General features: G+C 43.8%; 1 protein-coding gene across 2 annotated transcripts; it reads left to right on the top strand.

The window, feature by feature from the left end:
• The first annotated feature begins 779 nt into the window (after positions 1-779).
• Positions 780-20,207, top strand: LOC135520562 (glycogen synthase kinase-3 beta-like). Of its 2 annotated transcripts, none has more exons than XM_064946208.1 (10): positions 780-1,349; positions 6,944-7,131; positions 8,645-8,728; positions 8,873-8,983; positions 13,814-13,944; positions 14,235-14,439; positions 15,686-15,781; positions 15,932-16,118; positions 17,368-17,445; positions 17,688-20,207. In XM_064946208.1, the coding sequence occupies exons 1-10, from the start codon at positions 1,175-1,177 to the stop codon at positions 17,750-17,752; spliced, it is 1,320 nt and encodes a 439-aa protein (XP_064802280.1). In that variant the 5' UTR covers positions 780-1,174; the 3' UTR covers positions 17,753-20,207. The 2 variants fall into 2 exon arrangements, with proteins under 2 accessions (XP_064802280.1, XP_064802281.1); XM_064946209.1 differs by lacking the exon at positions 780-1,349 and adding an exon at positions 1,372-6,833.
• Positions 20,208-22,360: the final 2,153 nt, after the last annotated feature.

Below are 22,360 nucleotides of genomic sequence, written 5' to 3'. Positions count from 1 at the left end.
AACTTTGAATAATGGATCATTGTTATGCTATATTAATATCACCATAATGATAATGTGTATGCTAACCCTGCAATCTGAAACAACAATAAAATGACTTCTATAAATTGTTCTTGAATTGCCACAGGCTGACACACCTCTACTCCAACTCCTTAGCTGTCTGAATTAAGACGAGTGGCTAAAGGTGCTTGCCTGCCAGGCAGTGAGAAGAATCCACTCTCAATTCTTCTGGTGATAACATCATGTGGACCTGCTATATTTTTTTATTTTCAAATCTCTTTTCATGCCAAGATAATCAACTTGGTCTGCTATCTACCTTTGTGTGTGTATGTCTGATGGGTCAGATCTTCAAACTGCATTGCTGACTTTTCCAAAATGTTGCTTGAGATGTATTTATGCTGTTTTTGAGGCCTTGGGTATCTCGACATCAGTGGTTCCCAATCATGGGTACTATTCAGTTGATGGTACAGTAACTGAAAAAGGTTGGGAGGCACTGCTCTACTTTTTCAACTACTCAATGCCAAGTTAAATATATAGATAAAAACTTGATGCAAATGTCATGTTAGATTTTAGACCAGTCATAATTTCTTCATTCGCCATTAATTGGGGAGCATTACAATTGTCAAGACAAGCACAAGAAGAACATTATGAATCGCTGTCTTTGGTGTGCATTTTCTATTATAAATTGAATATATATATTCATGTATATATTCGTAATTTGTTTACTTTAACCGTTTGTAACCGCTATGCTCCGTAAATGCACTTTCTGGGGTGTAATCATTAGTCCAAACAGTTGCAAACTGTTACATTTTGCAACTAAGAGAGAGTTTCTATTGGCAAAATTCAGGTAGGCCCCTCCCTGTGTCGTTCCGTTGTTTACGTTAAAGAAACGTTTTGTAACAGAATTGGCGTAATGAATACGCCCCAGTTGAATCTACCCTCAAAACTTCGTTACCCATGAAGCAATGCTATCAGCCAGTGCGTTGCTGTGCGTCAAGTCCAACCACTGTGCCAAGCGAAGAAGAAAGGGGGAGACGTACAAGCTAGCTGAAACGATATGCTACCAATGCAGTTAAATTTGTAACGACTACATTAGAAAAGATAGGTCAACCCTGTGCCTGCTTGGCTTTAAATCGTAACAACCTTTTCCCCTGCCCCGGCTATAGCGCACATAGATATGAGCGGCAGCGGGCGGCCCAGGACCAGCTCGTTTGCTGAGCCTCCAGGGGCTCCCGGAGCCGCTTCAGCCGCCGCCGGATCGTCTGTTACCGGAGTGAGTTCTGCAGGAAAATCTGGGGCTTCACAGGCCACAGGGAGCAGTTCGACTGGCTTCGGAAATGTGAAACTAGCCCGTGAGTATAGCTAATTGAACACAAAACGAAGGGATCGGGATATATGTGTGTACTGATAATTTACAGCAAGTATCTAACTAAACAAATTGATAAAACTGTCGATGTTATCATTTCGCAAAGCTAACCTAGGTAGCTAACTAGCTGGCTAGGCTGTGTATGTTTTTGTAAAAGGGACAGTGGGATAAAGCCGGGCTTTGATTGTGGCAGATCTGACTAACGTTAACTAGCATAGCATTTGAGGCGAAACGTTTATACGATGTTAGAAACTGGGGAGAAATTGATGAAAATAGATTGCAACCAGATTTTCCGTGATATTTGTCGTTGGAAGCCAGATTGGAAAAAACGGGCATCAGCGGTAACGTTACCTACCTAGGTGAAATCAAACGAGGTTGACCGTCGTCCTCATTTAGCTAGTTAGCCGGTAATCTTAGCTATTAACATTGGAAGTTATGTTGCTTAGTTAGCTAGCTAATGTTAGACCGGTAACCTAGCTAACAGCTATATATGCTATTTAGAGGAGACGAGGTTACCGTTAATTCAGTGCACATAACGTAATATATTGGGTACTTATACAACATGGCTTACTGTGACCCTGAACAATTAGCTTAACTTGTTCAAGAACAATTTACGTGCTAGTTTGGTTAGCTTGTCCATGGCAGGAATATATTAGCCAGCCAGATTGTTGGAGTGCGCTGTGTCAAAGGTCTGTCAATGTCATTTTTATAACGTTACAAGTCCAGTTTTGTACTAAAGTGTCTACCAGTTCTTTGGTCAACCGTATTAGATTGAGCAATAATGTGGGTGGTCAGGAACCGTTACGTATCTATCTTGTTATTGGAATAATACTATCATCATAACCACGTATTTCCAAATACAATATGTGTTGGTCTCATCTCGTTATTGTTCAAGATCTATGATTGATTTTCCTTATATTTGCATAATATCACACGTGTCCATATATTGATTAGATAGATTTCCATTGAGATTTCCGTACATTGAAGATTCAGTGCAATGACAGAAATTGACTGTATGCCCAATGGTAGTTTGGATATGCGGTGTTGGCAGAATACCTACAGGGAGGTGTTGACACAATCAGACTTAGGGAAAACCAAATCTGGAACATTGCACCACAATGTCCATGTCAAACAGACATAGTCTACTCTGCCATATATCAGGAGGTACCCATATTTTGGTAAGACTTTAGTGGGTTTTTATTAAACCTAACACTTTTATCAATTCAGATGTATTTGCCGCTGACATTTCTACAGTTGAAAACCAGAAACTTTGCATACCAATTTCCATTCTGATCACTGACTGCTATTCTGATAGCCCTGATATGTTGAAGAACCGGCCTGGGTCAACCATGGCACTTCAGACTGCACTGTGAATGTGCTCAGCTCTCTAATGGAACCCTATGGGAAAATGTTGAAGCTTCAGTGTGAAGGGATTTGACTGTAGAGATTGAGGGAGGCAGGGAAAGAAGGCAGGGAGGGTGAGTGAATCATTGGAAAGATAAGCTAGAGGTGGGAGATGAAGACTGGAAACAGGTGAGCGACAGATAAATGACAGTGCTGGTCAAATTTCTTCTCAGTCCAGTAGGGTATAGATGGACACCTAACCTAATCACCACTTCTTCAGTGGCTCAGTCTCTGTTCAGGCGTTCTAACAGTAATCCTCTGTTTTGAATGGGGTCTGATTTGGTCTCTTCTGACCACAGTACTGCATTCCTAGAAGGGTGTGCCCACTGTTAAGCATTTTTCCTGGTCTGGAGGTGTCTGAACCTACCAGAAACCCCAACAAAGGTGCTGCGCTACTGTTCGGTTTCTGGAAGTAACACTGACTCGTCTAAGTGAAGTGCAAAGCCAAGATCAATGGTTGTAAATGTCTGACAAAAAGGTGTCATAGGCAATAATTGCAACTAGGATTATCTTAGTATCCTGGGGCTGCACTTAGCGTTACTGACGTTTCTTAGCTTCCTACTGCTCTATTGGTCTCAGCTCCTATCCTGGGGACCCACATGACTGCACATATTTGTTTCAGCACTAACACACCTACACCTGATTCAACTAATGAAGGGCGTGATGGTCAGTGAATTAGTTGCATCAGGTGTGTCTATATTAGTACTGGGCCCGGTTTCCCAAAAGCATCTTAAGGCTAAGTTCATTGTTAGAACCATATGATCTAATGCTTCTAAGACTAATTTAGCCTTAAAATGCTTTTGGGAAACTGGCCCAGGTCTGGAACAAAACTGAAGTTGTGGGCCACCAGGGCTGGAGTTGAGGAACACTATTTTAGAGGGTAAGTGGCAGTGCCACTAATCTGATTAATATTCTCTGGTGCCAGACCAGCCACAGCATAGCAATACTAGCCGACTAGCTACCTCTCTCAAGGGGATACTGTAGCTCTGGCATAAATAAATGTTTGGTTGTAATTATAGGTCGACCAATTAATTGGAATGGTCGATTTAATTAGGGTTGATTTCAAGTTTTCATAACAACCGGAAATCTGTATTTTTGGATACCGGTTTTGCTGATTTTTCTTTTTTTAACACCTTTTATTTCATCTTTATTTTACTAGGCAAGTCAGTTAAGAACACATTCTTATTTTCAAAGATGGCCTAGGAACAGTGGGTCAACTGCCTCGTTCAGGGTCAGAACGACAGATTTTCACCTTGTCAGCTCGAGGAATTCAATCTTACAGTTAACTAGTCCAACGCAATAATGACCTGCCTATCTCTCGTTGCACTCCACAAGGAGACTGCCTGTTACGTGAATGCAGTAATCCAAGGTAAGTTGCTAGCTAGCATTAAACGTATCTTATAAAAAAGCAATCAATCATCATCACTAGTTAACTACACATGGTTGATGATATTACTAGATATTATCTAGCGTGTCCTGTGTTGCATGTAATCTGATTGAGCATACACGTATCTGACTGAGCGGTGGAAGGCAGAAGCAGGCGCGTAAACGTTAATTCAAACAGCACTTTTGTGCGTTTTGCCAGCAGCTCTTCGTTGTGCGTCAAGCACTGCGCTATTTATGACTTCAAGCCTATCAACTCCCGAGATGAGGCTGGTGTAACCGAAGTGAAATGGCTGGCGAGTTAGCGTGCGTTTCAAACGTCACTCGCTCTGAGCCTGTGGTTGTTTCCCTTACTCTGCATGGTGGTGTTGTCGTTGTGTTGCTGGTTCGAGCCCAGGGAGGAGCGAGGAGAGGGACAGAAGCTATACTGTTACACTGGCAGTACTAAAGTGTCTATCAGAACATTTGTCAAAGGTTAATGAAATACAAATGGTATAGAGGGAAATAGTCCTATAATAACTACAACCTAAAACTCCTTACCTAGGAATATTTAAGACTCATGTTAAAAGGAACCACCAGCTTTCATTTGTTCTCATGTTCTGAGCAAGGAACTGAAACGTTAGCTTTCTTACATGGCACATATTGCACTTTTACTTTCTTCTCCAACACTTTGTTTTTGCATTATTTAAACCAAATTGAACATGTTTCATTATTTATTTGAGGCTAAATTGAATTTATTGATGTATTATATTAAGTTAAAATAAGTGTTCATTCAGTATTGTTGTGTAATTGTCATTATTACAAACAAACAAATTTAAAAAATTGTCCGATTAATCGGTGTTGGCTTTTTTGGTCCTCCAATAATTGGTATCGGCGTTGAAAAATCATAATCGGTCGACCTCTAGTTGTAATGCATGGCTGTGTAATCGCTAATCCTTTTTGTGACCGTGTTCACTCGCTTTATATTTAGAAATGAGTTACTTGAGACTAAAGTCTGAGTGTTCTGGAAATCATTTCTCTCCCTCTTACTCTTTTATTCAATCATACTCATCAGACCTCTGTGTTAACTTCCTCTTTAGGAACCAAAGCACTTCCTTGACAGCTGATCTGACTGCTCATCTTTACAGTCATTATTAAAGTGACTATCATGCCACTGCTGTTTCATATTTAAAACTCTCCCCACTGACTCCACTCCTTAAGAAGAGGGCTACACAGACGCAAACGCTGTGAGCCACATGATTACAGATCAGACAACGTTCTCTGGTCGTATGAGACTTCAGAAGGAAGAATAGTTTAGTGCGTCATGCAAGGATCTGGTTTGGATTAATCAATGAATCTAATGCCTACCCAGTGTGAAATCTACCTCTAGCTATGATGACCCTTCGTATACTAGTATGTGAAAAGTTGTGTGGTGTCTCCGGTGTGTTTATTACAACATGCCTTCCAGAAGCATCCAGAGGTGTCTAGTCTACATCATAGGAGTTGACTTTATATCCATCAATCAACTGCGCCCACCTAATGCTTTTAGCAATGCTGAACAAAAGCTCCTGCCATTCACCCTCACTTCCAGTCTGTTTCTTGAGACTGACATAGTCCGGCTTTACAATTAGAAATAGAGGATCCAAATGAAATCCATATTCAGCAGAGGAAGATCTAAATTAAATACATTTTTATCTTCAGCAGAGGAAGATCCAAATTTGTTTTCTCAACAAGCTTAAGCTAGTCACCCACTTACACAGCTTTGTTCAAGAGACCTTGTCAGACTTTAGAAGAGAACTGGGAGATAGAGTTATTAGAGAAAGCATGGTCATGTTGAGGCAGGCGAATGGAGGAACCGGTGCACACTCACTGGGCGTGCTACTGTACTGTCCATTCAATGCTATCACAGGCTCTGACAAGCTCGTTGGCTCCAGGCCCTACCTCTACTGTAGTGTTCCTCCTCCCTTCACAATCTGTGCTTCTCTGGTGCTGCTGTGTCAGTCAGTTCACCCTCAACCATTCACAGACACAGCCAACAAGCTGAGCTGCACGCCTGACTCGAATTAGATCTGTCACTCACTGTATGAGCTCAGAGAATCTTCCTTTCCACAAGGTCGCACATCAGACAGACAGTAGGGCTGTGATGATACCAGTATTTTGATACTTTGAGTATCGCAATACTGGTATCGTCCAGGCCCCGTTCAAACACTTTAGAAACGCACCCTCCCTTCCTTGAAGGCAGTAATTATTGATCTGACATTATGACATTCTGTCAAAGCTATGTTGGAGAGCCCTCACTTTCACCCAACCCACCGTGTTAAATCGCCAACAGAGGAAAGCAAGAATGCATTTTTCAATATTGTCAGGTTCCTCATATTTAAACCATACTGGCCAGTGTAGTGAGGGGGTGAAGAGGTTAGCGGAGTTCAGAGCTGTGACAGCCAGGCGTACAGCCTCCCCCTGGGGAGCCGGGGAAGGTGAGGCAGGGTGGAGGTGGTTCACTGTAGCTACTACAGCTCATTAATAGCTAGTATTATGTGTCTGTGGGGAGAGGCTTCCGAGGTTACGGACATTTAGAGGGGGGGGGGGGGTGATGAACATTTTGTTGTTTAGTGTTTCCCCTCAGGGGGATTGGAGAAAGGATGAGGTGACCGTCACTACGTTTCCTGCCTCTAAACCAGATTCATGGTCCCGTGTGTGTTTGGTGTGTGTCCCTGCATCTGGATAACATCTAAAATACTTGGAGTCCTTTAGCCCACTTCCCAAATGGTCCTTAAACCTTAATGTGTTTTGACCTCTGTACCTCTCCCCCAGGAGACAGTGGCAAGGTGACGACTGTGGTGGCCACACCAGGCCAGGGTCCAGACCGCCCACAGGAGGTTTCCTACACAGACATCAAGGTGATCGGGAATGGTTCCTTCGGCGTGGTGTACCAGGCCCGCCTCATTGACAGCCAGGAGATGGTGGCCATCAAGAAGGTTCTGCAGGATAAGAGGTTTAAGGTACAGAGTCTACAGACACACAGCACAACCCACTTCCACTGGCACTCTACGCTAGTGTTGTCGTACTCGAGTTGAAGTTATCAACCATTGGTGACTCGGACTCACCTTCCCGTGTATTTTCACTTGGACTGTAAAGGTTATTATGATAAGCAGAACATTAGCAGCACTGAGTGCACAGAGAACTGAGGGTTCTGTTCTCTAGTTAGCAGTGGGAAGGACGTACCACACTGGCACACGCGCTGCGGCGAAAGCAAGCGCTGAGTGTGGGCAGAAAGGAAGCCAGGCTCTGCTCACGTACTGCCTCCGATCAAAGTGCCTTCAGAAAGTATTCACACCCCCAGAATTGAAAATTAAACTGAGGCGTTTTTGTCACAATACCCCGTGATGTCAAAGTGGAATTACGTTTTTCACCATTTTTACAAATTAATGGAAAATGTTAAGCTGAAATGCCTCGAGTCAATAAATATTCATCCCCTTTGTGTTCATCCCTAAGTGTTTAACATGATTTTTGAATGGCTACCTCGTCTTTGTACCCCACACTTACAATTATCTTAAAGGTCACTCAGTCGAGCAGTGAATTTCAAACACAGATTCAACCACAAAGACCAGGGAGGTTTTCCAATGCCTCGGAAAGAAGGGCACCTAAAGGTAGATGGGTAAAAAATGTGTATATATATATAAGTGGACATTGAATATCCCTTTGAGCATTGTGAAGTTATTACTTACACTTTGGGTGGTGTGTCAATACACTGTTTTATGCATGTTTTTTTATTTTATGGTCGAATTAATAAAGAAATAGTAAAACGTGGTCACTACAAATATACAGGCGTCCTTCCTGACTCCGTTGCCGTAGAGGAAGGAAACTCAGGGATTTCACCATGAGGCCAATGGTGACTTTAAAACAGTTGCAAAGTTGGTTGTGATAGGAGAAAACTGAGGATGGATCAACAACATTGTAGTTAGGTTAATATTAACCTATTTGACAGAGTGAAAAGAAGGAAGCCTGTACAGAATGAAAATATCCCAAAACATGCATCCTGCATTGGAAAACCTCCCTGGTAACTTGTAACCAAAATACCAAATATGTCTAAAGAACCCCGGACTCATTCCTTTGCTTTCAAACTTTTTTTTCTTCTTTAAAAAAAACATAAACCGATATTATTGTGTTCCTTTTTTGTTAAACTCCAACCCAGTGTCTCAGACTTGAGCACTTGGATCAGGACTCGAGCACGGACTTCACCATTGGTGACTCAAGCTCTACTTAGCCCCAGACTTGTGACTCGACTCGGGCTCAAGCACACTACTCTGTTTAGTGACTTAACTGAAACACTGGTCTACACACACACAGTGCATCTCACTTCCACTGGCAGTCTACAGAAACACCCCCCCCCCACAACTCACACACTATCAGGTGTATTTCTGTATGTTCTCTCCCCATACCTCAATGTTACTACTGCTCAACTGATGAAATCTTGAGATCTGAATTACACCCCTTGCTATTTCTATACTTCAGAACCGAGAACTACAGATCATGAGGAAATTGGACCACTGCAACATAGTCAGGCTACGTTACTTTTTCTACTCCAGTGGGGAGAAGGTATGTACAAGTCACACTACCAGGTATTGGGAACAACATTTGACATTTTCACGTTTATGCCGCAAAAAGAAAAATCCAAAAATGGATTACATTACAAAATGGATTCAACAACATTGCTCTTCTCCTATTGTTCTTCCGTTACAGAAAGATGAGGTGTATCTGAACCTTGTGCTGGACTTTGTCCCAGAGACAGTGTACAGGGTGGCCCGGCACTTCAACAAGGCCAAGACCACCATCCCCATTATATACGTCAAGGTAATGCACTCACTACTTCTTCTCTTCCCATGTTTCTCTTATTACTTTCCCTCCCTTTTATCCTCGTTCTCTCTGTCATTGTTTTTTTTCGCTCTCTTTTTCTCACTCTCCCTCTTTCTCACTCAGTCTGTGTCTGTCTTCTCCTCATCTCTCGCTTGCCCTCTCACCCCTCCATTGTTCCTCTTTAAGCTCCATGCTGTTAGAGGCAGAGCTCTCTATTTAAATGAAATGGTACTAGGCTTGGGCGCTGTACCGGGGTATTTAGAAATTGAAGTTTTTCTATAAATGTTCATATTTGTAGCTACTTTAAGTAAATACCTTCAGTCAACTTGTGTAATACATTAGGAGATGAACTGGATTGGGTTCTTCATTTCACCTGTCACATTATTTACGTTATGAAGCTTAATGTAGTTCCCCAGAAAGCCAGTGTTTGTTTGTAAATAGAACGGAAGAAAGCGGGAGCAAGTGGGTCCAGCTGTATATTAATAGTCACGTGTTATTTTTTTTTCCTCAATAGAGTGATCAGGGACATGCAACTATAGTTTTCCTTCCTAGAAAATGCATTGGTTCAACACATTCAGCAGAAATTTGCTACATTTTCATCAGATGACAACAGAAGTGCAAAGCTATTTGCATAGTAAATGAGCTTACAATGAAAATGCAAGGTATTCTTTTACAAAAAAAAAAAAATGCATGGCCATCATATTTCCAATGTTTATCATAGAAACAATGTAGCTGGCTACATTTCCTAATGTTTTGCTTGCAGTACTGTTCTTCCTTCAGACAAACATGTGTCAACTTTGTTTGTACAATGAATTTCATTCACATTTGCTTGTAAATGTCCAAATTCACCAAAAATTATATTCGGTAGCTCCTACGTATGTATAACTTTATGAGCTGGATTGCCTATCTTTGCAATTACTTTATTTTCGTTTGTGCTTGTTGGCACATTTAGCTAGCAGCATTCATGGAAATTTGCCATTACTTGTACTAATTTTGTTCGCCTTCTGTTAATGGACGCCAATCAGGCTTTTTTTTTTGCGTTTTGTGGCTCCCCCTTGAGTACTAATCCGGTAATACTGTAAATCCCGTCTTGGGAGAGTCATGAGAGAAGGACGGAATGACGATGTAAAAGTCTGGGTACTCTAAATGGTACTGTATTTGACTAGAGGACTCTTTCCCCCAAGGATCTGATGAGAAGAAAACACATTGATGTTGAAGTTGTAAGTTTACATAGACTTAGGTTGGAGTCACTAAAACTCGATTTTCAACCACTCCACAAATTTCTTGTTGACTATAGTTTTGGCAAGTCTGTTAGAACATCTACTTTGTGCATGACACATATTTTTTCCCAACAATTGTTTAGACAGATTATTTCACTAATTCACTGTATCACAATTTCAGTGGGTCGGAAGTATACATACAATAAGTTGACTGTGCCTATATAAACAGCTTGGAAAATTCCAGAAAATGTCATGGCTTTAGAAGCTTCTGATAGGCTAATTGACATCATTTGAGTCAATTAGAGGTGTACCTGTGGATGTATTTCAAGGCCTACCTTCAAACTCAGTGCCTTTTTGCTTGACATCATGGGACAATCAAAAGAAGTCAGCCAAGACCTCAGAAAATAAATTGTAGACCTCCACAAGTCCGGTTCATCCTTGGGAGCAATTTCCAAATGCCTGAAGGTATCATGTTCATCTGTACAAACAATAGTATGCAAGAATAAACACCATGGGACCACGTAGCAGTCATACCACTCAGGAAGGAGACGCGTTCTGTCTTCTAGAGATCAAATAAAATGTATTTATATAGCCCTTCTTACATCAGCTGATATATCAAAGTGCTGTACAGAAACCCAGCGTAAAACCCCAAACAGCAAGCAATGCAGGTGTAGAAGCACGGTGGCTAGGAAAAACTCCCTAGAAAGACCAAAACCCTGGAAGAAACCAAGAGAGGAACCAGGCTATGAGGGGTGGCCAGCCCTCTTCTGGCTGTGCCGGGTGGAGATTATAACAGAACATGGCCAAGATGTTCAAATGTTCATAAATGACCAGCATGGTCAAACAATAATAATCACAGTAGTTGTCGAGGGTGCAACAAGTCAGCACCTCAGGAGTAAATGTCAGTTGGGTTTTCATAGCCGATCATTGAGATTATCTCTACTGCTCCTGCTGTCTCTAGAGAGTTGAAAACAGCAGGTCTGGGACAGGTAGCACGTCCGGTGAACAGGTCAGGGTTCCATAGCCGCAGGCAGAACAGTTGAAACTGGAGCAGCAGCACGGCCAGGTGGACTGGGGAAGCAAGGAGTCATCATGCCAGATAGTCCTGAGGCATGGTCCTCGGGCTCAGGTCCTCCGAGATAAAGAAAAAGAGAATTAGAGGAGAGCATACTTAAATTCACACAGGACACCGGATAAGACAGCAGAAATACGCCAGATATAACAGACTGACCCTAGCCCCCCGACACAAACTACTGCACCATAAATACTGGAGGCTGAGCCAGGAGGGGTCAGGAGACACTGGCCCCATCAGATGATACCCCCGGACACGGCCAAACAGGCAGGATATAACCCCACCCACTTTGCCAAAGCACATCCCCCACACCACTAGAAGGATATCTTCAACCATCAACTTACAATCCTGAGACAAGACCGAGTATAGACCACAAAGATCTCCGCCACAGCATTTTCTGAGGTCTTGGCTGATTTCAGAAGCCACTGCTCCTAAACCGCCATAGAAAAGCCAGACTACGGTTTGCAACTGCACATGGGGACAGAGATCGTACTTTTTGGGAAAATGTCCCCTGGTCTAACGAAACAAAAATAGAACTGTTTGGCCGTAATGACCATTGTTATGTTTGGAGGAAAAGGGGGGAGGCTTGCAAGCTGAGGAACACCATCACAACGGTGAAGCACGGGGGTGGCGGCATCATGTAGTGGGGGGGGGGGGGGGCTTTGCTGCAGGAGGGATTGGTGCACTTCACAAAATTGATGGCATCATGAGGCAGGGAAATTAGGTGGATATATTGAAGCAACATTTCAAGACATCAGTCAGGAAGTTAAAGCTTGGTTGCAAATTGGTCTTCCAAATGGACAATGACCCCAAGCATACTTGCCATTTGTGGCAAAATGGCTTAAGGACAACAAAGTCGAGGTATTGGAGTGGCCATCACAAAGCCCTGACCTCAATCCCATAGAGGATTTGTGGGCAGAACTGAAAAAGTGTGTGCAAGCAAGGAGGCCTACAAACCTGACTCAATTACACCAGCTCTGTCAGGAGGAATGGGCCAAAATTCTCCCAGCTTATTGTGGGAAGCTTGTGGAAGGCTACCCAAAACGTTTGACCCAAGTTAAATAATTTATAAGGCAATGCTACCAAATACTAATTGAGTGTATGTAAATTTCTGACCCACTGGGAATGTTATGAAAGAAATAAAAGCTGAAATAAATCATTCTCTCTACTATTATTCTGACATTTCACGTTCTTAAAATAAAGTGGTGATCCTAACTGACCTAATACGGGGAATTTTTACTCTGATTAAATGTCAGGAGTTGTGAAACTGAGTTTAAATGTATTTGGCTTCGGTGTATGTAAACTTCGTACTTCAACTGTATTTTCTCTCTCTGCTCTGACTTTTTACTGACCTCCGGTAGTCTTTCTCTCTGTCACCTCTTTTCCAACTCCTCCATTCTCTGCTTTTCCTTCATCACATTTCTTGGGGACAATACCTACTTCAGTGTTTTAGAATTGAAGAAAATAGAGCGAAAGAGAAACATACTTTCTCTGTTTGCAGTAAGCTTGGTTGTCTGTTAAAAAGTGCACTTATGTTGTCTGTTAGCTTTGTGTGTGTGTGTGTGTGTGTGTGTGTGTGTGTGTGTGTGTGTGTGTGTGTGTGTGCGCGCGCGCTATGCCCCGTGGCAGCAGAGAGGACTATCTGTGTCTCATGGCCCATTTGCCTCAGCCCACCCTGCTGCTCTCTCCTGTGGTGTGGAGATGCATACTGATCATACACACACACACACACACTGCCCTCACTCAGCATCTCTACACTCCTCTCCACCTCTCCCTGTGCTCCTCTCATCCTTCCCTACTCTCTCTTTATCTGCATCTCTTCCCTTCCTTTCTCTCTCCTTGTTCCCTTCTTCCCTCACTACTCTTCAGCCCCTTTCTCTCTAATTAAATTCAAAGGGGCTTTATTAGCATGGGAAACATGTTTACATTACTATTTATTTAACTTGCTGTGGCAAACAGAAGTGAGAAGACACAACAATATCAAACTATTAGAATTGAACAGTAAATATTGCATGCAAAAATATATTTTTTTTCCATCTCTCACTCCTCTGCACCCCCCTGCTCTCTGTGGTGTACAATTAAGCTCTTGTTTTCCTCTAAATCTGCCCTCCTGCCATAGCCAGGCAACCTCGTCCCCCTCTCAACACCAGTCTGTATACCCCTTGTACCCTGTGTGCCCAATAACACAGCTAACGACCCAATAGAGCGACCCCCAACACACGCACACTCAGACAGCCAGAAACCCTTACACACATGCAGTCACATCTTCTGCCATGCTTGCTCTAAGCTTTGCGATGGGAACATTTTACTGGCGTGTCTAAAGCAGAGAACCCACAAGTTCTAGTAATATGTTTGAGTAAGTTGCATACATCCATAATGTTTGACTGTTCTGAGTGCAGTGAAGTTGGTGACCAACTGTAGCTGTCTGGACACTTGGCATGACTGTAGTAGTAATGGAGGATATTATGATGATCAGTGCTACTGACTGCTAACTGTGTGTGTGTTAACATTGTGTGTCCTGTGTTCTTCCTCCAGGTGTACATGTACCAGCTGTTCCGCAGTCTGGCCTATATCCATTCCCAGGGCGTGTGTCACAGAGACATCAAACCCCAGAACCTGCTGGTGGACCCTGAGACGGCCATCCTCAAACTCTGTGACTTCGGCAGGTTAGTCTGCCTGTATGTCAGTGAGCACCTCTGGCCATCTGAATGGCTCTGACTGTGTTCCTTAGGCTTCCTGTGTAAACGCATCTCAATTCTTCTGATCTTTTTTCCACTAATTGGTCATTAGAGATTTTTCAGGGCTGACCTGATTGGCAAAAAAAAAAGAAGAAATCAGTACTGGGCTGCCTGTGTAAATGCCGCCTTACTGTTCAGTCTGTCTAAATCGATCTCTGTCTTACTGTCTCGATATATTTTTCTCTGACTGACCACCTCTCTTCCCCTCTTGTCTCCAGTGCTAAGCAGCTTGTTCGCGGGGAGCCCAACGTGTCCTATATCTGCTCGCGGTACTACCGTGCCCCTGAGCTCATCTTTGGCGCCACGGACTACACGTCCAACATTGACATCTGGTCAGCGGGCTGCGTGCTGGCCGAACTGCTGCTGGGACAGCCCATCTTCCCCGGGGACAGTGGAGTGGACCAACTGGTAGAGATCATCAAGGTAGAGAAGAGGGGACCTGGGAGCTGAGAGGACACCAAACTGTAGGGGTGGGAGATGGAAAGAAGAGGGAGTGTAGGTCTATGTTGGTGGCGGCGGTAGGAGCGTACAGTTGAAGTCAGAAGTTTACATACACCTTAGCCAAATACATTTAAACTCACAATTCCTTACATTTAATCCTAGTAAGAATTCCTTGTCTTAGGTCAGTTAGGATCACCGCTTTATTTTAAGAATGTGAAATGTAATAATAATAGTAGTGATTTATTTCAGCTTCTCTTTCTTTCATCACATTCCCAGTGGGTCAGATGTTTACATACACTCAATTAGTATTTGGTAGCATTGCCTTATAAATTATTTAACTTGGGTCAAATGTTTTGCGTAGCCTTCCACAAGCTTCCCACAATAAGTTGATAGAATTTTGGCCCATTCCTCGTGACAGCTGGTGTAACAGAGTCAGGTTTGTAGGCCTCCTTGATCGCACATGCCTTTTCAGTTCTGCCCACTAATTTTCTATTGGATTGAGGTCAGGGCTTTGTGATGGCCACTCCAATACCTTTGTTGTCCTTAAGCTATTTTGCCACAACTTTGGAAGTATGCTTGGGGTCATTGTCCATTTGGAAGACTCATTTGCGACCAAGCTTTAACTTCCTGACTGATGTCTTGAGATGTTGCTTCAATATATCCACCTAATTTCCCTGCCTCATGAAGCCATCTATTTTGTGAAGTGCACCAGTCCCTCCTGCAGCAAAGCACCCCCACAACATGATGCTGCCACACCTGTGCTTCACAGTTGGGATGGTGTTCTTCAGCTTGCAAGCCTCCCCCTTTTTCCTCCAAACATAACGATGGTCATTATGACCAAACAGTTCTATTTTTGTTTCATCAGACCAGAGGACATTTCTCCAAAAAGTATGATCTTTGTCCCCATGTGCAGTTGCAAACCGTAGGCTGGCTTTTTTATGACAGTTTTGGAGCAGTGGCTTCTTCCTTGCTGAGCGGCCTTTCAGGTTATGTCAATATAGGACTCGTTTTACTGTGGATATAGATACTTTTGTACCTGTTTCCTCCAGCATCTTCACAAGGTCCTTTGCTGCTGTTCTGGGATTGATTTGCACTTTTCGCGCTAAAGTACGTTCATCTCTGAGACAGGGAGCGCAGGTCTATGTTGGCGGCGGGAGCGCAGGTCTATGTTGGTGGCGGGAGGAGTGATCATTCTTGGAGAAACTTCATGCATCTTTCACTCTTCCAGGTTTTGGGGACTCCGACGAGAGAGCAGATCCGAGAGATGAACCCCAACTACACAGAGTTCAAATTCCCCCAGATCAAAGCACACCCCTGGACAAAGGTACTCTCTGCCCTCAGTTCTATTTCAATAGCCTTAACACCATTGTCTTCCATTGGGATCCATATTAGAGAAAGAACATTTTGAAATGGAACAAAAACGACAGCCTAGATGAGTCAAACAAGATGACCTTTTTTCCCCTTCCTCCGTCAGGTGTTTAAGCCGCGTACCCCCCCAGAGGCCATCTCCCTGTGTTCCCGTCTGTTAGAGTACACCCCTGTGACTAGGCTGTCCCCCCTGGAGGCCTGCGCCCACGCCTTCTTCGAAGAGCTGCGCCAGCCCACTGCCCATCTGCCCAGCGGACGAGAACTGCCCCTCCTCTTCAACTTCAGCCCCGTCGGTGAGTACACACCCCTCCCCCCTCTGTTTGGCCCTCCCTCAGTCAGTAGCCATGCCCTCCTCTGTTTGGCCCTCCCTCAGTCTGCAGCCATGCCCTCCTCTGTTTGGCCCTCCCTCAGTCTGCCAAATGACTTAAATGTAAATGTAAATGTAGCCATGCCCTCCCTCGTTCAATAGCCATGCCCTCCTCTGTTTCGCCCTCCCTCAGTCAGTAGCCATGCCCTCTTCTGTTTGGCCCTCCCTCGGTCAGTAGCCATGCCCTCTTCTGTTTGGCCCTCCCTCGGTCAGTAGCCATGCCCTCCTCTGTTTGGCCCTCCCTCGGTCAGTAGCCATGCCCTCTTCTGTTTCGCCCTCCCTCGGTCAGTAGCCATGCCCTCTTCTGTTTCGCCCTCCCTCGGTCAGTAGCCATGCCCTCTTCTGTTTGGCCCTCCCTCGGTCAGTAGCCATGCCCTCCTCTGTTTGGCCCTCCCTCGGTCAGTAGCCATGCCCTCTTCTGTTTGGCCCTCCCTCGGTCAGTAGCCATGCCCTCTTCTGTTTGGCCCTCCCTCGGTCAGTAGCCATGCCCTCTTCTGTTTGGCCCTCCCTCGGTCAGTAGCCATGCCCTCTTCTGTTTGGCCCTCCCTCGGTCAGTAGCCATGCCCTCTTCTGTTTGGCCCTCCCTCGGTCAGTAGCCATGCCCTCCTCTGTTTGGCCCTCCCTCAGTCTGCCAAATGACTTAAATGTAAATGTAAATGTAGCCATGCCCTCCCTCGGTCAGTAGCCATGCCCTCCTCTGTTTCGCCCTCCCTCAGTCAGTAGCCATGCCCTCTTCTGTTTGGCCCTCCCTCGGTCAGTAGCCATGCCCTCTTCTGTTTGGCCCTCCCTCGGTCAGTAGCCATGCCCTCTTCTGTTTGGCCCTCCCTCGGTCAGTAGCCATGCCCTCTTCTGTTTGGCCCTCCCTCGGTCAGTAGCCATGCCCTCTTCTGTTTGGCCCTCCCTCGGTCAGTAGCCATGCCCTCCTCTGTTTGGCCCTCCCTCGGTCAGTAGCCATGCCCTCCTCTGTTTGGCCCTCCCTCGGTCAGTAGCCATGCCCTCCTCTGTTTGGCCCTCCCTCGGTCAGTAGCCATGCCCTCCCTCGGTCAGTAGCCATGCCCTCCCTCGGTTTGGCCCCAAGCTTCTGTAATCCCCTCAGATTTCCAGAGTAAGTCTGAAGCGTGTATGTTGAGAATCCTGTGTGTAGTATGAACCTCCTCTCTCTTTGTCTTTCTCAGAGCTATCTATCCAGCCCCAGTTGAACTCCACACTCATTCCTCCTCACGCTCGCGCACAGACATCACCTGCCTCACACGGTATGTATAGCACAGCCAACCTGACACATGCTTATTACATGTTCAATACATGCTTATTAGATGACTACATATTTACAGGACTAAGATAGGGGATATAGCTTCAAATCAACATTTAACAACCTTTTTAATTGAATATTGCTGTGTTTGGATGTTAAACCCAACATATTAAAAGCATTGACCTGATGGTGAACTGAAGTGTTTAATGTGGTTTGTATCTGATGTCCTGTCTCTCTCACCACCAGATGGCAGTGTGTCAGACAGTACCGCCCAGCCCAGCTCAGTACCTGGATCCATCAACAGCACCTGAACCCCCCCGTCCCCCATTCACCCTGTCTTTCCCCTTTTCCTCTCAACCCCATCCCTCTCTTCCTACTCTTCCACCCCCTTTTGGCTCCAAACTTCAAAAAACAACTATACATGCACACATACAACAAAAATACTACAAAATCATCTATTATCCCTTGAATATTCCCATTATAGGTGTAAAAAAATATCTGTTGGTGGCAGTAGTCCAGTGACTGTTGGGTTGTTGAAGATGGGTGAATCTGACGGAAACTATTCTGTATTATAATCTCTGCTAATCAAATTTTATCCCTTATATAAAAAACTTTTATTTATTTGAAAGTCCATTTTGTTTTAATGATGTATGCCAGTGAATGGGATGCGTCGAAACTGAGGCCTGTTTCAGTTCAGACAGTTTAGGACAATCTTCCGTTGTAGAGGTTAAAAACCAAATGCTCACGTGGGCAGATCAGTCCCTGCAGCCAATGGGAAAACTCTGGGGAGTGGAGATGTTTATCTCCCAAGACATTACTCCCAAACCAAGTCCAAAAAGTTATTTAGTTCTGAAAATTGAAGAAATGTGTTATTTTGTTTTATTAAATTGGATACCAAACAGCAGCAAATTCAACTGGCATTTTAAATTGGATGAGGTGATTTTTAGAAGCTTTTATCACACAGGTGGTTTAAAAATTCAAAGGCGGGAACCGCAAGCTGTTTTATTAAACTGTTTCTGAGAAGAAACATTGAGGTGAAAGTCTTAATGTCTTTTATTTGAATAAGAGGGACCTTTTTTAAAAGAATGGAATGTACATATTCAGTTTCTATAAGCTCTTGTCCCAGTCAGTTTAGCTGGAGACATGTGTAGGTGAGAAGTAACCTTTGCACATCTCTAAAGGGGAGTAGAGCGGAGCTGTAGGGGCCCGCTGCATCTCTTGTGCAGTGGAGATATGCAACCTGTGTATAGGAAGGGGTAGGGCTCCTCCAGTCACACCTGTACACCAATGGCCATATAGCCGTACTTGAACCAGCTTTGAAAGTACTTGGCACTTTCACTCCTCTTTATCTTTAATTTTTCCTCAATTCAGTCTAGATGCACAATTACACTGCATGTAGGGGAGGTCTTAAGTGTGTGTGTGTGTGTGAATGAGGTTTTTTGTGTGTTTGACTTTCCCTGGCCATCTTCCATCTCCAAATCTAGCACTCTTGTTTTTGTAAGTCTAGATTCTAACAGCATCAGTGATTTATCATCAGTTAAACCTTGTTTTCATCTAGCCCACCAACAGGCTTGCATGTTCACCATGCGTTAGAGCAACCACACCTGTTCTCCCTCCCCACTCATCACTGCACAACAACGATGGTTTGATCAAAAATACCTGCACCCAAAAAATGTAAATGCCCCAACCACTTCCGGAGCCTTCTGTTCCTCTCCTCCTTCCTCTGCCTCTCCTTCCCTCTCTTTCTCTCACTGTAAATATCAATTACCTTATTTTTTTTATTTTTTTGTTATTATATTGTTCTTGTAATTTCATTTTATTTTCTCTAGCAGAGGGGAGCTGGTGTAGCAGCGACCAGGCTCCTTCTCCTCAGTCTGTCTGTAAATACAACTTCATTTCAGTCCCTGGCTCGGGGGGAATAACAGAACAAAATGTTTCTCTCGTTTTTATTCTCTCCCTCTATTTCTCTCTCGTTGCCTTTCCCCCACAAATATTATGATCACTTTATTTATTGTATTTTTGGGGTTTATTTTTGTTTCTCTGGGGGGGGTCGTTGTCGACTGAAGGGTTTATTTTGTAAAAGTCATCAATGCCCCGTGTCATGCAAAATAATCGAACTTCCAAGATACTGTACTTTGATCTGAACTTGAGTGTTTTCCAATAAAGGTCCTGTATTTGCAAGTACACATCCTAGCCAGTAGGTGGAACTACATTTGATTTTCTTTGATGTGAAGGGATTCTCACATGACTCTGCGTCTATGGTAGTCTCGCTGATGTCCCGACAGTATAAATGGCTGATCCTATTTAGGGTTATTGGTGATATTGCTGTATCTGGGTGGGTTTGGATGAGTGGGGAGGGTGGTGTGCTGAGTCCCTTCGCCCGTGTCCCACAAGTGTTTTGTGTAATGGGTTTAACATGTTACTTCTGTCTGTGATTACATGAAAGAGTGATTGACTTTAAAGAATGGATGAACGAACTGACAAATCTTACAAAAGTGTGAGTTGGGAGAGCGTGGATACATTTTTTTTTAAATCTTATGTTTTCCTAAATTGAAGAGCTAACTGAGTTATTTTTGTGTTTTATTTTCCTGGCACGAGATGGTTTTAATTTGTTATCCTGATCTTTATGGCCCTGCACAAGGGTCATACCACATCACTGGTGGGAACGGAACTGTTTTGAAGTGGATGTGGGAGAGGGACGGACTGGGAGAGACTTTTGTTTGTTGATATAAATAATTCAACTCATGATTAAAGTGATGAAACTGCCCTGGTCTCATGTTTATAAAGAATGGAAGTGTGCATGCACACCAATTTATGTAGTGTCAGGTGTGAATGGCACAAACAATCTGCATTTATTGACCAGCGTACTTGACTGTTTTGGCTGCTAGTAGCAGACAGACATCTAATTTATGATCAACTTGGGTGTGTTTACGCTACACAGGCCTTCAATTAAAGGACACACCAATAAGTAGTAATGGCATTTGTTTGTTTTATGCAAATGACATCTGAATGGTAGTAATAAGGCAGCTGACGGCAGAGCAGGGGCCAGAATGCCATAAGGCACTTAGGTTTTATAGTGTTTCCACAGCTGATTCATCTGTTTAGAAGGCCAATGAGCCATCCATCAGGAGGAGGGGTGGAGCTGACTGATCCATCTCTCTCCCCACTGGCGACAAGAGATGCAGTCTGCCTGTCACTCATGACACCATGCTTTATAGTTCTGAGCTTGAGGAGACCGTCACCATGGAGGGCTGGCCAATGTGAGTCGCTTCCTTTCCTCGTCACCTTTCCTTTATGCCCACTAATCTGAAAGGATACAACTGAGTAAAGCAGTATTGTCAAATAAGTCCACTAGATAGAGAATTTTAATCAAATGAAACAAAGTCACTTCTGCTTCAACAAATGTCATGTGGAGTTAAACCCCATTGACCAAAATTTGAACTGTAGTAGTATCTGACATTTACTACTCTGATCAAAGCATTATTGCTTGAGAGACCGTAGTATTTCATGAATGTTGGCACAGCTAGGATCATGGAGGAAAATCTCTAATGAAAGGCCACTCCAGTGTATACATGAGCCAGGTGGCTGAACACGCAAATGGCTTGGAAGGATGAAATTAAAATAGTTATTGGAACCACACAAATGTCAGTGAAATGATACCTTGCTTGATGAAATCCCTCTAGTTAATGAAATGACAGATGGGAGAGCAGAAGGGAGGGTAGTGTCATTGGCTCATGAATAGGTGGGCATTATAGGCAGATTAATAGGCAGGCAGATCATAATATTCTTAATATTTTAATCTGCAGATTTGATGGTGTTGTCATATGATGTATCCACACTTACTGTTTCTGATTTTAAGAGCCCAGTTGATATCTGGTGAGACTTGATATGTTACAGATATAATACCCTTGAACTATTCCATAACTATTCTAGAGCTTGTAGATCAGTACACACTTCAAACCTGTCTTTCCTGTGCACTGGTCTCAGAGGGGTTCTTAGTTCTAACTTTTCCATCCAACATGATTCAAACTGGACTGCCAAGGAGGGCAGGATTTAATTTTGTCGCCAGGTGTTTCTGAACCTTTTGGCTGCATCTGTTTTTTCTATATTCAACAGAAAATATAGATGGGATCTTACAGAACTTTTGCCTCCCAGTGCTTTAGAGAAATCTAGTGAACATTGTAGTTTAAATCTGCCCCTCAGGTCCAGGCGGCAGCACTACTGAATTAACAGGAAGAAGCCTTGTCTGACCCGCTTAGCTCCATCAGCTCCACAGCAGTAGCTCAGTGAGACAAGAAGTGTCTCTGGAAACAGGAGAGCGAATGAGGAGGACAGACAGGGTGTAGCGGTAAGCAGGGGCTCTCCAGTATATGAACCACATCCCTCAATGCAGAACATGTCTGGGATGTTTCCACTCGTCATATAATGCATCAAGGATGAATAATGTTATTCTGCAGCATGTTAAGCAGCTTGCAGTTTCCATGGCGATTGAGTGGCCCCTAGCTGGCCCCTCCCCTGGCTGTGTGCCCGGACGCCTCTTTAATACCATTTGGTGCCGGGTTGAACCGGTCGTCCTCCCGAACAGCCCGGGGGAGAGAAGAAATGCTGTGGGACAGTTCATACGTTCTACCAACTACTGGATACAATGCTTGACGGGGCAGAATCATGGTGCTTCAGCAGCCTGTTGAGGAATAGATAAGCATTCAGTTACTGTGGGCTTAAAGATGAAAACGTGATTGATTGAGGTCTTAGTTCAAGACTTTGAGGTTTTATGAATGAATAGCACAAAGCCATGAGCTGCATCATGATCATGTTGAAATTTACATTAAAAAAATAAAAGGTCAAACTAATTGGGTAGGGTGGCAGGTAGCCTATTGGTTAGAGCACTGGGCCAGTAACCGAAAAGTCATTGTTTGAAT

The sequence above is a fragment of the Oncorhynchus masou genome, chromosome 29, assembly GCF_036934945.1.
Source record: "Oncorhynchus masou masou isolate Uvic2021 chromosome 29, UVic_Omas_1.1, whole genome shotgun sequence".
NCBI classification, from domain to species: domain Eukaryota; kingdom Metazoa; phylum Chordata; class Actinopteri; order Salmoniformes; family Salmonidae; genus Oncorhynchus; species Oncorhynchus masou.
Note: the sequence above shows the minus strand (reverse complement) of the source record. Positions and strands in the feature narration are given on the sequence as shown.